The 14,281-nt window shown below is 42.6% G+C and overlaps 1 protein-coding gene across 1 annotated transcript in view; it reads right to left on the bottom strand.

Annotated features, from left to right (window-relative positions):
- LOC119511435 (myosin heavy chain IB-like) overlaps window positions 1-14,281 on the bottom strand; it is a 38,777-nt gene that overhangs the window by 9,127 nt on the left and 15,369 nt on the right. Inside the window, exons 3-4 of the mRNA XM_037805798.1 lie at window positions 12,808-13,081; window positions 11,905-12,760 (exon numbers count right to left, since the gene is read on the bottom strand). Coding sequence (XP_037661726.1) covers window positions 12,326-12,760; window positions 12,808-13,081 — 709 coding nt within the window. The 3' untranslated portion in view covers window positions 11,905-12,325. The remainder of the gene's footprint in view (window positions 1-11,904; window positions 12,761-12,807; window positions 13,082-14,281) is intronic.

Genomic DNA, 14,281 nt, shown 5'->3' with positions numbered 1-14,281 from the left:
ATTCCTACCCCAGATCTTATACAAAAATCAACTCCAATTGTATCAAAGACATAAATGTTAGTGCTAAGACCACAAGACTGTTAGAAGAAAATATAGGGCAATATTTTAAAGATCTTGTAATAAGAAGTGGTTTCCTAGACCTTACACCAAAAGTGCAAGCAACCAAAGAACAAATAGATTGGATCTCCTCAAAATTAAACACTTTTATACATCAAAGAACTTTGCCAGAAAGCTAAAAAGGCAGCCTACACAATGGGAGACAATATTTGGAAATGACATATCAGATAAGGGTATAATATCCTGTGCCAGTTTGAATGTATTATGTCTCCCCAAATGCCATTATCTTTGACGTAATCTTGTGTAGGCAGACCTATCAGTGTTAATTAAGTTGTAATTCTTTGCACCCCACCAAACTGTGGGTAATGACTCTGGATAATTTCCCTGAAAGTGTTGGCCCGCCCATTCAGGGTGGGTCTGAATTAAATTACTGGAGCACTATATAAGATCAGACAGAAGGAGAAAGCTTGCTACAGACAAGAGGGACACTTTGAAGAAAACACAGGAGCTGCAGATGAGACACATCTGGAAGATGGCCGTTGGAAGCAGACTCTTGCTCTGCAGAAGTTAAGAGAGGACAAATACCCCAAGTGCAACTAAGAGTGACATTTTTGAAGAACTGCAGCCTGGAGAGGAACATCCTGGGAGAAAGCCATTTTGAAACCAGAACTTTGGAGCAGATGCCAGCCACTTGCATTCCCAGCTAACAGAGGTTTTCTAGACACCACTGACCATCCTCTAGTGTAGGTACCCAATTGCTGATGTGTTACCTTGGACACTTTATGGCCTTAAGACTGTAACTGTGTAACCAAATAAACCCCCTTTGTAAAAGCCAATCCATCTCTGCTGTTTTGCATTCTGGCAGCATTAGCGAAGTACAACATATTCCAAATATATAAAGTGATTCTACAACTCAATAACAGAAAGACAAGCAAACAAATATAAAAATGGGCAAAAGACATAGACACTTTTCTGAAGAGGAAATACAAATGGCTCAAAAACCATATGAAAAGAATGCTCAGCTTCACTGGCTATTAGGGAAATGCAAATCAAAACCACAATGAGATGTCATCTCACATCTAACAGAATGGCCACTATCCAAAATCCAGAAAATTACAAGTGCTTTGGAGGATGTGGAGAAAGAGACACACTTATTCACTGTTGGTGGGAATGTAGAATGGTGCAACCACTCTTGAAGACAGCGTGGCAGTTCCTAATGATGCTAAGTATATATTTGCCATTTGATCCAGCTATTCCATTACTAGATATATACTCAGAGAAAATGAAAGTTAAGAAACAAATGAACATTTTTAAACTGATGTTTTTTGTGGCATTGTTCACAATAGCCAAGAGATAGAAACAGCCCAAATGTCCATCAATGGACAGTTGGATAAGCAAACTGTGGTCCATACACATGGTGGAGTATTACACAGCTCTAAGACAGAACAAAGACATGGAACATACAATAATGTGGATGAATCTTGAGGATATTATGTTGAGTGAAATTAACTCACTAGTAGTTCAAAACATTAATGAGCAAACTTTGAGAGTTAAAAGCTGATAATGCAGGCTATCAGGAGAAAGAAAGAGGGTAGAGATTGGGCATTTGATGCTGAAGGACTACAGAATGTTAACCATGATTGACAGTATAGATCCAGAAATAGATAGCATAACACTGTGTCATAGTAGCATTATATTGTAAGTACGCTGAACAAAGATGTCCATGAAAAAAGCTGAAAGAGGTTGGCTAGGGACATGTATGATACCTGAGGTAAAGATAGATGATAAAGACTGGGGCTGTACAACTTAGCAAAAACTGGAGTGGTCAATGATTGTGACGAAAATGTACAATTTTAAGAATGTTCTTGCATGTGGAAGAACAAATGAATGTCAATCATGCAGAGTGTTGGAAAGAGATGGTATTGTGGAAAAAATTAATTAAAGGAAACTGGAGTCTACAGTCAACAGTAACATTGTAATAAGCCTCCATTAAATTTAACAATGGCAATAACCAAAGCTAAATATGTATGAGGGGGATATAAGGGAGGGATATGGAATTCTTGGTAATGGTGGTGTTGTCTGACCCTACTACTATATTGTATTGTATTGTATTTTTCTTTTTATTATCGGTTTTATTATTCACTAAAAAAAAGCACTTTTTTGTAGTAATCAATATGTTCAAGTGCTGACTGTGGTGCCTTTATAGACACAACTATATGACAATACTGTGAACAACTGATTGTGCACTGTGAGTAATTGTATGGTATGCGAATATAGCTCTATAAAATTGTAGGAAAATATAAATAGGGATAAAAGTGCTGGAGAAAACACGGAGCTAGGGATGTACATATTTACTGCAGTTATGAGACAGAACGGTGTAGCCTTTCTGGAGGACAATGTAGTGGTTCTTACTGTGTGGGTGCCATAGGTCCTGCCACCTCATTAGGGGGCATATACTTGGAAGATCAGAGAGCAGGGGCATAAATGGACATTTGCACACTGGTGTTCATGGAATCAGTATTCATAATTTGCAATGGGTGGAGGTGGCCTAAGGGTACATTGACTGAGGAACAAAATGGTGAACTGTAGTGTGTGCATACAATGGAATATTGAGCAACTGGAAGAAGGAGTGAAGCTGTGAGACATTCATTGAAGTGAATGGCTCTTGTAGACAGCATTTTGAGTGAAGTACACCAGAAACAATGTCAAACACTTTAACGCCTCACCAATATGGACTAACTACAATATGTAAACTCAGAATTGAATCTTAGAGCACAGCTTTTCAGAAGTATGCTTATTATAATGGTCCCTAGATTCTAAGCTCTTACAGCAGTCACATCTATTCCTGAATTGTAATGGCTATCTCCAAACTCCAAAATGCTGATGCCTTTGTGTATAACCTGATCAATCCCTGGAACTTTGCATATCTGGGTGACACCTGAAACTCAGAGCTGGAGCTTGACAGATATGAATGTCAACATTAGCGCATACAGCAACTGTTAGAAAAGCTGAAAAAGAGTCCAGACTTCAATTAGAGACAGCAATGAAGCAGACTCGATTATGACTAGGGAAAATTGGGCCAAAGGGTAAAGGGTATACTGACTTTGTTTGACAACTTCAACTTCCATGTGAGACCAAGGGAAGAGATGTTTATTTAATGCAGGATCTATATTTCCTAAACAATTTAACTCATACAGTTTGCTCAAATACCATAATTACGTGGAACTTTGAGTAGAAAATGAGACCCAGTAGATTTGTATAGTTTAGTGTGAAATAGCAACACATTCCAAAGTAATTTGGGCAGAGAATAAAAATATACATGCAGGGCCCCCCTGAGGAGCTGGGGGAAAATGTGGAAGTGTTGGTCTTCCTCACCTGGACTGTTGCTGATGTTCTCACAAACATTGAGGACTTGTGGTTTGGTGTGCCAAGCCCTCTATCTTGGGGCTTGCTCTTTTGAAGCTCATTACTGCAAAGGAGAGAGTAAACCTGCTTATAATTGTGCCTAAGAGCCCCCCCACACATGAGTACCTCTTTGTTGCTCAGATGTGGCCCTCTCTCTATGGCTAACCCAACTTGGCAGACAAAATCACTGCCCTTCCCACTACATGAGGTCTGACTCCCACGGGTGTAAATCTCCCTGGCAAAACAGGATATGACTCCTGAGGATGAATCTGGACCCAAAATCATGGGATTGAGAAAATCTTGACCAAAAGAGGGATGCAAAATGAAAAACAATAAAGTTTTAGTGGCTAAGAGATTTCAAATTACAGAATACAAGGCTTGATTTGCTCTCTGGCAAATGACAAATTTTTAAGAAGGATGAGATATATACAGACTAATTCTAGAAAAGGTAGAAAAGCCAAGTGAAAGGACTTTGAAAAGAGAAAGAATGGAGGATGGGAAAAGGTTCCTGGAGGAGATGACATTTGATTCCATCTTAGTGAGATGTCTTTAACATGAGCTGGGGGTGGTATAGAAAGATGAAGTGTGGGAAGTTTAAGGGCATTTTAGGGCTGCAGAATTAAGTTTTAAGTGGAAATTGTGATACTTGACATAAGCATGACATGCATTCAATCACTCAACATGTATTTCTGGAATAATTACTATGTCCACAGTATTGTTCTAAATGATAGAGAAGTAGCCATGAAAGGAAACAAACAAAAACAAAAACAGAAACAAAAAAAGGGAAAACCATAAGGTGTGTTGCTTTCATTCTAGTAGGGAAGGCACTTAGTAAATAAATGAATGATGTTATGCAACATGCAATGTTATTGCATTTTGAAGGAGAAAAATAAAGCTGAGGAGTGTAGGGAAGAAGCTGCGGGTTAAGCAGTCTTTACTTACTGAGAAGATGACACTTGTACAGACTTAAAGGCTGTGAGGACACTGAGCCAACCACATCTGGGTCTAGAACATTCCAGGAAGAGGAACCACAGGTGCAAAGGCTGAGCCTGGAGGCAGGTCTGGATTGTGTGCTCAGCAGCAAGGAGGCCCTGTACTGGGAGTGGAGGTGGGGACAGGAGGGTGATGGGAGAAGGGTCAGAGAGAACAGTGGGGCCCAACTGGGCAGGACCTTGGGGGTCACTGACTGAGATATAATCCACTGGAGGATCTTCAGCAGAAAAGGGGATCTGAACAAAGTTTTTAAATGAGACACTCAGGCAGCTCTATTGAAAACAGACTTTCTGGGGAGAGGGGCCAGGCAAAAGTAAAAGGGAGAGTAGTTAGAAGAGTATTACAGTAATTCAACAAGATATTATGGAGGGTCAGGGGCAGAGTGGTTGCTGTACTGATTGTGAGATGGGTTCCAACACCTGGCTAACAGTTTTGATGGTGGATGTAAAAGTCACTGCAGGATGAGTGTAGGGCTTTTGTGTTGACTGAAGGATGAATTTGCTATGAACAGAAATGGGAAGAATGCAGGTGGGTAGTTTGGGCAGGAAGGTTGGGAGTCCAGCTTTGGAAATGTTATGATGGAATTGTCCCTTAGAAAGCCAGGTGGAGATAGTGAATGGGATTCTGGAGCTCTGGGGTGGAGCCAGTGTGCTGAGATAGCAATTGTAGGCATTTAAACACTTCAGGCTGCATGACAACAGCAATGATGTGTGTATTTAAAGAGGAGAGAAGAGGACAAAGGACTGAGCCCTGAGGCCCTCCAACATGGAGAGGTCACAGATAGTGGAGCCAAAAGGACATAACACAGGAGGTAGAGGGGAAGTGAGAGTCTTGTGCCCTGGAAGCCAGTAAACAGGGAGTGTTAAGGAGAGAGTGGGCTGCAGAATCAATTCTCCTGACTGCACAGGGAAAGGCCTGAGACTGGACCACCGTATTGAACTGCATGGAGGTCACTGGGAGCTTTACAGGAGCAGTTTCAGTGGAATTAGGAAGGTAAAACCTAACTGGCCTGGGTTTAAGGGACAATGGGATGAGCCAAATGAGAATCAATGTATACAGACAACTCTTTGAGGACTTTTACTGTTAAATGGGTAACAGGGAATTGAGGTGATAGCTGGAGAGAAAGGAAGGGGCACTCCCATTATCCAGTGTATGGACAGATGAGTAAGAAAATAAAGACAATAAAATAAATAATGGGTGGATAAGAGGTATGGGGTGTTTTGGGTATTCTTTATTTTAATTTTTATTCTCTTTTTGGAGTAATGAAAATGTTCAAAAATTGATTGTGGAAATGAATGCACAAGTGTATGATGATACCATGAACCACTAATTCTACACTTTGGATGATTTTCTGGTTTGTCAATATAGCTCAATAAATTGCATTAGAAAAAGAATAAAAGTTCCCAATGACAATAGGTTTACAACTACAGGAATCAATTAACTTTAGGAACAGGATTTTCTGGGGTCCATATACCTTCAAATAATCACAGAGAAATTAAATATATTTTCATATAAACAAATGCTAAGAGACTTCATTAACCATAGACCTGATCTTCAAGAAATGCTAGAGGGGGTCTTAATCGGAATCCTTCAGGCTGAGAAGAAAGGACACTGGTCAGAACTAGAAGCCATCAGATGAAATAAAGAACACTGGCAAATATAAATTCATAGGTTAATATAAAAGTCAGTATTTTTCTGGTTTCTAATGCCTCTTTTTACCCTATGTGATTTAAAAGACAAATGAAAAAAAAAAATAATTATAAATCTATGTAAATGAGCACATAGAAAAAAGCGGGATTGTGGACTATCGGATCTGATACTAATCAAACAAGGTTCTTGTAGGTAAAAGATGCTAAATTTAATCTACAGGGTAAACAGTAAAAATATAATTAAAGCATCCACAGAAAAGGAAAGAAGGAATCAAAATGGCACATAACAAATCAACTGTTTTTTTCAAAAATGCAATAATAGAGGAACAGAGAAACAAAAGATCCATGACATACAGATTACAAATAGCTAACTAGAAGATGTACATCATTCCATACCAGTAAATTACTTTATATGGGAATGGATTAAACTCTCCAATTAAAAGACAGAGATTGCCAGAATAGATAAAAAGAACATCATCCATCAATAGTCTGTCTACAAGAGACTTGCTTTAGATATAAAGACAGAAAGTTGAGCCTATATTTTACCTGGAGAAATATGAACAAATGCATTGAGTTATACTCCAGTATTTTAGATGGTAATAATGCTTTGGAGGCAAAAACAGTACACAGTTGATTGATGGAGGTAGCAAGCAGCTTCCATTTCAATTTAAACAGGATAGACTGGGTAGGCCCTTTTGGAAGGTGAGATGCTTGAACCAGGAAGATATCTGAGTGCAGAGAATTCTGGGCACAGAAATAGCTACCTGGAAAGCCACAGGATACCTGGTGTCTTCAGAATAGTTAGAAAGCTATTGTAACTGGAAAGGAGATAGAAATTGGGAGTGCAGGATGAGAAAAGAGGGCAAGTTGGGAACACATTGTGGAGATCCTTGTATTCCAGTGTAAGAACTTTGGATTTCACTGAGTCATCTGTGAATAGATGTGGGATTTTCTGACTTAGGTTTTAACAGCATCATTCCAGCTGATGGATAAGACTGGACTGTAATGCCAGGTAGGACAGTAAGTAGACCCATTAGGAAGCTATCACAGTCATCCAGGTGAGATTTGATAGTGTCTTAGACGTAGTGGTAGGTAGCAGTGGAGGGAAGTAAGGTGGTCAGGTTTTATATATATTTGAAGTAGTTGTTGCTGGATTGAATGAAGATAAGAGCATGAGAGAGGAAGAGGAATCAATGGATTTCTCAGGCTGGGCAAGAGAAAGATTTTGCTACCATCATGGATATTTGATGTATGAAACCACAGATTCTTTAGGTAGAGTGCCTAGACTCAGATTTATATAAAACAAAAATGATAAATTGGTCTTCACCAAAATTTAGAAATAATGATCTACAAAAGACCATTAAAAGGATGAAAAGACAAGTACAGACAGGGAAAATATTTGCAAACATCATATATATATATATATATATAAATATATATATATATATATAAATATTTGCAAACATCATATATGATGATGAATATATGATGTATATGTATGATGTATATATGATGTATATTCTACATCATATATGATGTAGAATATATATATATATATATATATATATATATAAAATGTATAAAACTCAAGAGGAAAAAAAAGCACACAATCCAATTAGAAAATGGGCAAAATATATGAACAAACATTTCACCAAAACAAATAAACAGATGGGAAAAAAGTACATGAAGAGATGTTTGCTATCATTAAACATTTATGAAAGACAAATTAGAACACTGTAAGTTATAACTACACACTATTAAAAGTAGTAAAATTAAAAATAGTGAGAATGCAGAGAAACTGAATCTCTCAAACACTGCTTGAGGGAATGTCAAATGTTACAGTCATTATGGATAGTAGTTGGTAGTTTCTTATAAATCTAAATATACACTTACCACACAACCTTGCTGGTTAATCACTTAGAAATGAAAACTTGTGACCAAGCAAAAACTTCAGTTTGCTTTTTGAAAAGATTAATCAAGCTGATAAACCTCTAGCTAGGCTAACCAAACATAAAATAGATAAGATACAATTTACCAAAATCAGGAATGGAACAGGCGTCATCACCACTGCTACAACAGACATTACAAAGCTAATCAAGAAGGCTATGAACAACCCTACATCCAAAAATCTGTTAACTTTAAATCAAATGACCCAATTCCATGAGAGACAAAAACTACCAAACCTCACAGAAGAATAAGTACATAATGAGAATAGCCCTGTAGCCATTAAAATTTTGACTCAATAATTAATTATCTTTCCAAAAACAGAAAGCACCTGGTTCAGATGGTTTTACTGGTAAATTCTGCCAAATATTTAAGGAAGAAGTGAAACCAACTCTCCACAATCTCTTTCAGAAACAAAGCAGAGGGACTAGCACTACCCTAATACCAAAATAAGATAAAGATATTATAACAATGGAAATTTTCACACGGAAATGTCTCATGAATATAAATCCAAAATCTTGTCACATTGGCCGTTAATGTCCAACTGACCGGAGATGTTCTAGGAGGCAGGATTCACGTAACAGGCCATACTTCCAGCTCCTGTTGAGGCCCCTCCCCATGATCTTTACTATTAACGTATTATTGTGTGAAAAAATAACACATGTTCATATTAATAAAAAAACAAATCAAATGTTGGAAAAGCACAATTAAAGCGCAGCTTCCCTGTCCTCCAGCTCCTCCTCCCTCAGTTCTACAACCTCCCAGACACCCACTTTTTGATTTCTCGCATCTCCTGCATGGAGAGGCCAACCCAGCACAAACATATATGCCTGTTTCCGATTGTACAGCCTACTTTTTGTGCATTTTTAAGTTTTTAACTTAAATTATTGTTACTTAGTAACTAAATTAAACTTTTTGAGAGACATTTCTATATTAGACCTAATAGGTGTGACCATATAACAGACAGCCCATACCAGGATATTCCTGAGAGTGAAAGAGGGTGACATTTATAGGCAGGAAAACAGACATAAACCAGGACTGCCCTGAACAAAGCAGAACATTCAGTCATCGCGGAGCTAATCAATCATTTTTAACTGTTGTATCCTAATGCAGTCCATGGAAGTACGTTAATTCCTGCAATCGGTGACCTGGAGTTCCCCTCAGAGGCCACTGTAGACAAATCCACCGCGACCTACTCCAGTGGAGAATGCGGGGAGGTTCAGCATACAAGGGATAAGAAACTCCGCAGAAGGGTCTGTTCCCTCTCCAGTATACAGGACTAACACCTCCCACAGACATCCCTGGGCACACAGAACTCACCTAGGCCTAACTTCTGAGGAGCCACAGCCATCGTCAAAGTAAATCCTGGCTGCAACGTCTGCAAGGACCCAACCTCCATTGCCTTGGGCCAGGAACTGAGCATCATGGGAGGGAGAGGCGGGCAGCTTCGGACCCCACCCCATGTAGGCACCGTCCCTAAAACCTCGGGCCCCACAAGAGCCTCCCGACTTGGATGGCCGCACCCACTTCCTGAAGGGGCGGCCCTTATCCTCTCCCAAGGGCCATGCTCCTAGCGCCATCTTTGGTCACTCCCAGGAATGCAGGCGGGCTGTGGAGGAAGGCGGTGCCCAAGCGCAAGCACCGCCCCCCTGACGACTGACTGACAGAGGCCACATTAAAGGGAGGGTTCTCCAAGCCACACCCACTGCCTCTCAAAATCTCAGGCCAGGCTCTCAAACTCTGTCCACTGCTCCAATAGGCCCTGTGCTGACCCAAGAACTCCCTAGGGGTGCTGTGTTTGTCTGTCTCTGTCAATGTCTGTATTTCCCTCCCTCTTCCTCTCCTTCCTTTCTTCCCTCAGTCTCTCTTATCCATTCCTCCTTTACTTTTCTGTTTCTCCTTGTATCTCTTTCTCTTTCTCTACCTCCACTGCTCTCCCACTCTCTCCCATTCCTGCTTCTCTCTACACTTTCTTTGTCTCTACAAAAATGCTGTCCCCAGTGCCCAGCACAGGAAACACCCCTTCTCAGCTCCCCAGAGCACACACCCTTGGTCCAAGTGTCCATCCCGTACAGACCAGATCCATAAAGGCTAAGTCCTAGTCCCTGTGAAAGGCTCTACTGGGCCTAGTAATAGTCATTTTAGGACAGCAAATATGGCTACCTGGTCTCAAGGGTCACTTCTGAGACAGCAGGTTCCACCCCCTGCCCCCAGGCCTGATGTGCAGACTCCCCAGCACCTTCTCCTCCTCCCCACCACACTCCAGTGAGGTCCGAGACCTATGAGAGGTGAAGGCAGATCAGGAACCCAAGTCCTACCCAGGCCTTGAAGCCTGGTCTGGACCCAGATTAGAGTATGAGCCAGACCACCTGGATTCAAATCCAATCCAGTAACTGACCAGCTGGGTGACAGTGTGCTAAACCTCTGCTTGTCTCACTCCTTCAGCTGTCAAACAGCAGTGAGTCCAAGGCCTAGTTTGCAGTTATTGTGGGGATTAAATATAGGGTAATGTATATGGAGGGCTCAGAATAGGTTTGGCACAAAGTAATACCAGTAAACATGTTCATGACCATTATCACAATCACCGTCACAATCACCATTACATGACAAGAGAGGGCCACAGCCCAGGCACTCCCTCAAGGGGGCTGGCCTATGTCCTTCAGCTACAGACCGCCAGAATACACCTGCAGTTGAACAGTTGGGGTTATTGCTCACTGCAGTGTGGGAGAGCATGCACCATGGGGAAATTTGAGAAATAAATGATTATTAGATTAGGATTAAGTTTTCAGATTTGGTGGATGGTCTAACAATGCTCTAGATTGGATGCTATCAGAAAGCAGGGACAATTCTGACTGGATATTTCAAAATATCTTATCTAAATGGAGGGGGGGTTGCAAACTAGAGCAAGAGTAAAGCTCTGTGTAATTGAGCTGAGAAAGAAAGATGTTTGGCATGTTGTGGGCTGCACAGAGACCATGATTTTGTTCACCTTATTATGGTCTCAGGGTGGTCTTGTCAGCTGTTGATGTTCTGTGAGATTTTGTCCAGATGGAGAACATCATGGTCTGTATGTTGGTATCAGATCTGTTTCCCAATGTCAGGGGCTGTTTTTCTTTCTCAAGCCTCATCATTCAGATGCATTCATTCAATAATCATTTAATGAGCCCTGGCTGGATGCCAGGCTCTTCAGCAGGCACTGGGCACACAGTGGTGAACATGACAGATGTGTCCCCTGCCCCCTGGAGCTCCCAGCCTAGAGGTGAAGCAGAAACTGAAGGAGAGAGAAAAGAGGAGGGGCAGGTGCTGCTGTCTGAAGGTGAGGTTCAGTTCCCAAAGAAAGGACAGGGACACTAAGTGGGAAAGGTGATGGCCTATGGGGAGGTGGGGGCAGCCCATGGGGGATGGTTTGGACAGGCAACTGCAGAGCTAGGCCAGGGCTGGAACTCTAGGCCCAGGAGACTGCATTAAGGCTTTTCATAGCATGCAGTTTATAAAGACAATAACAACAAGAAAAACAGAAAAGTAAAGAACCACAGCAAGAATTGATAATCTTTAATATAAACAAACAAAAAGTTTGTGTGGTAGTGAACTGCAATATATTAAGTAAAAAACAGAAGTTACCAATGTACAGCATGTTCCAATTAAATACACACACACACACAGACACACACACCATATGTATATATATGTTATTTGGTAGCAGGTAGAAGACCTCTCAGCTTCATTCCCACAGTCCTTGAGAGTTTTTCAATAAATCTGTGATAAAGCAAAAACACAGAAGTCTTTGTACCTATTAGGAGTTACACTGACCCTCTCACCAAGGTACTCCTGCTAATGCAGTTTCCTTCAAGCCCACCTTTCTGGCTTGGATCTTCCCCCAACTGGCATGATCGCATCAGATGTGCACCTGTAGACATGCCTTCCTCCGAGAAGGTGCAGTGCCTCTCTTTCCTGACCACTGTGTGACACTTCAGCACAGCGCAGCTCCCCACAGACAGATCTCATTGGGCTCTGCAGTAGCGCTGTCCCAACCCCTGCCCCAAGTCAGCATGAAGTTCAGACAATAAAAGCCAAACGGGCACAGAAAGAGAAGTGCCCACTGTAAGTCTTTACATTCATTTCCAAACTGCATAAGTGTAAAAAGACAACAAAGTCTGCTTCTGGGAACTGTACCACTTTTTCATTATCCAGCATCCAAATTTCCTAAGACTGACCTTGGCTGAAATGAGTGTTTCATCATGCAGCTTTATTGCTGGTGATGTTGCAGCACACATCACCTACTGAAAGGGTGCGTGTTCAGTTTCACCATCCAGTGGAAGGCTGGAATCTTCCCGTTTGAAAATGGGCAATGCCAACACATCGCTCATGCTGTAGGCACCGGCGCCCAGATCCTGCACACTGCCCAAGAGGCTGGCGGCGAAGATGTGCACCAGCCCGGACTCGATCACCTCGTCCATCTCGGGCACCCAGGCCATCTTCCCACCTCGCCACGGCCGGGCACGCAGCGTGGTCTCCACGTCCATGGCCAAAGGGCCTGAGCTCCGCGGGCGTGTCCTGGGGGGGGCCCGTGTGCAGCCTCCGGGGCTGCACGGAGAATGGTCACCAGTGGTGCCACAGGCGGGACCAGAGCGTGAGTAGCCGGGACCCCGCGGGCAGGGCCTGGCGAGTCCCGCGAGCAGCTGCAGCGGGAGCGACGCGGCCGCCGGCAGGGCCTGGTTCCCGCAGGAGCCGCGGAGGAGCTCCCGCCGCCGCCTCCCACCGCAGGCGCCCCGGGGGAGTGGCTACCGCTGCAGCTGCCGCCGCCCACCCCGCCCCGGGGCCCAGGCTGCATCCTCCCCGGGACTGCCCTGGAGCGGGGGCACAGCCCTCCCTGACCGCCGCGAGGGGCCGAGGCCGCCCGCCGCCCGCCCCCAGCCTCCGTTCCCAGCCGCCCGCCGCCCAGGCCCCCGCGCCCGCTGCCCAGGCCAACCCGCCGCCGCCGCTCCGCCGCCGGGACCAGCTGCAGCTGCGGCCGGGCTCCCTCCCTCCCGTGCCTTTCAACCTTGCAGGGACTAATTCCGCTTATCCATACCGTATAATCCCCAATATATTGTCACCATTATTTAGACAAACTGTTATTACTTGATCAAGAAAAAATAAAGAAGGTAAAAAGGAAATATTTTCTTTTACCTTCTTTTCTTCCATCTCTGAGACCTTCCTTTCTTTATGTAGATCTGAGTGTCTGACGCCTGCCCTTTTCCCCACACCTTCACCACCATTAGATATCATTCATCATTTTCATTTTTGTTAATCTGAGATGCAAAAAATTACAAGCCATGGGTGATTTCACTTTCATTTCCCTGGTTGGGTGTGAGGTGGATCCAGCTTTATCTTTAGGTATTTTCCACAATGAATCTTCAGTCTAAACCAAATACAGTGAGTAAGAATCGTGTCTAACAAAATAAAAGAAATTGAGGTCCTGGAAGCACAGAACTTCGTACAACAGGAGCTTTTCACAATGGAAAAGAGCCCCAGGTCAGCTTCTTTAGTGAGGCTAAAGATGTTTACAGAGAGCAAGACAAATACAGAAAGAGCTCTGTTAAGCTTGTCACACACGGTGTAGAAAACACATAAATAGCAAAAGAAACAACCCCCACCACCCCACCACCCCCACCCCCACCCCAGCCTCAAGAGAAACCTCTACCCACAGGCACACTGAAAGGAGAAAGAGAAGAAACCCCCTTCCCTGTAGAGGAACAGGGGTAAGAATCACACTTTAGCACTGCCTCAGTAAGTTCTTCTTTCTACAAGAAGAACTTCTTTTTGCAGCCTTGGCAAGGGTGATGTCCTGGTGAAAAATTTCCCATAATTTTGTTCTTCTGAAAAAGTATCTTTCTTTCATTTTAAAGCATAACTTCACTGGATAAAGAATTCTAGGCTGATGGATTTTCTTTTTCCTTTCAACATTTAAAAAATGTCACTCCACTCTCTTCTTGTTTGCATGGCTTCTGATAACATGTCCCATGTGATTCTTACCCCTGTTCCATAAGCAGGACCAGTTATGAAGAACCAGGCTAAAGCAAATGATTTGAGAGTCTTGGAAAACAGATTTTGGCCAGGCCCATAGGTTGCAGCTAAATTTCCCCTGTGATGGTTGGGCATATTTTTTTCATGAAGGGCCATCACAGTTTTGCAACCCCAGGCTCTTTGTCCCTTTATCCCTTCAAGGAGAAAGCACTGAAGAGGGCAATTTG

The sequence above is a fragment of the Choloepus didactylus genome, chromosome 16 (genome assembly GCF_015220235.1).
Source record: "Choloepus didactylus isolate mChoDid1 chromosome 16, mChoDid1.pri, whole genome shotgun sequence".
Taxonomy (NCBI): Eukaryota; Metazoa; Chordata; class Mammalia; order Pilosa; family Megalonychidae; genus Choloepus; species Choloepus didactylus.
The sequence above is the reverse complement of the archived record's forward strand: the minus strand, read 5'-3'. Positions and strand labels throughout refer to the sequence as shown.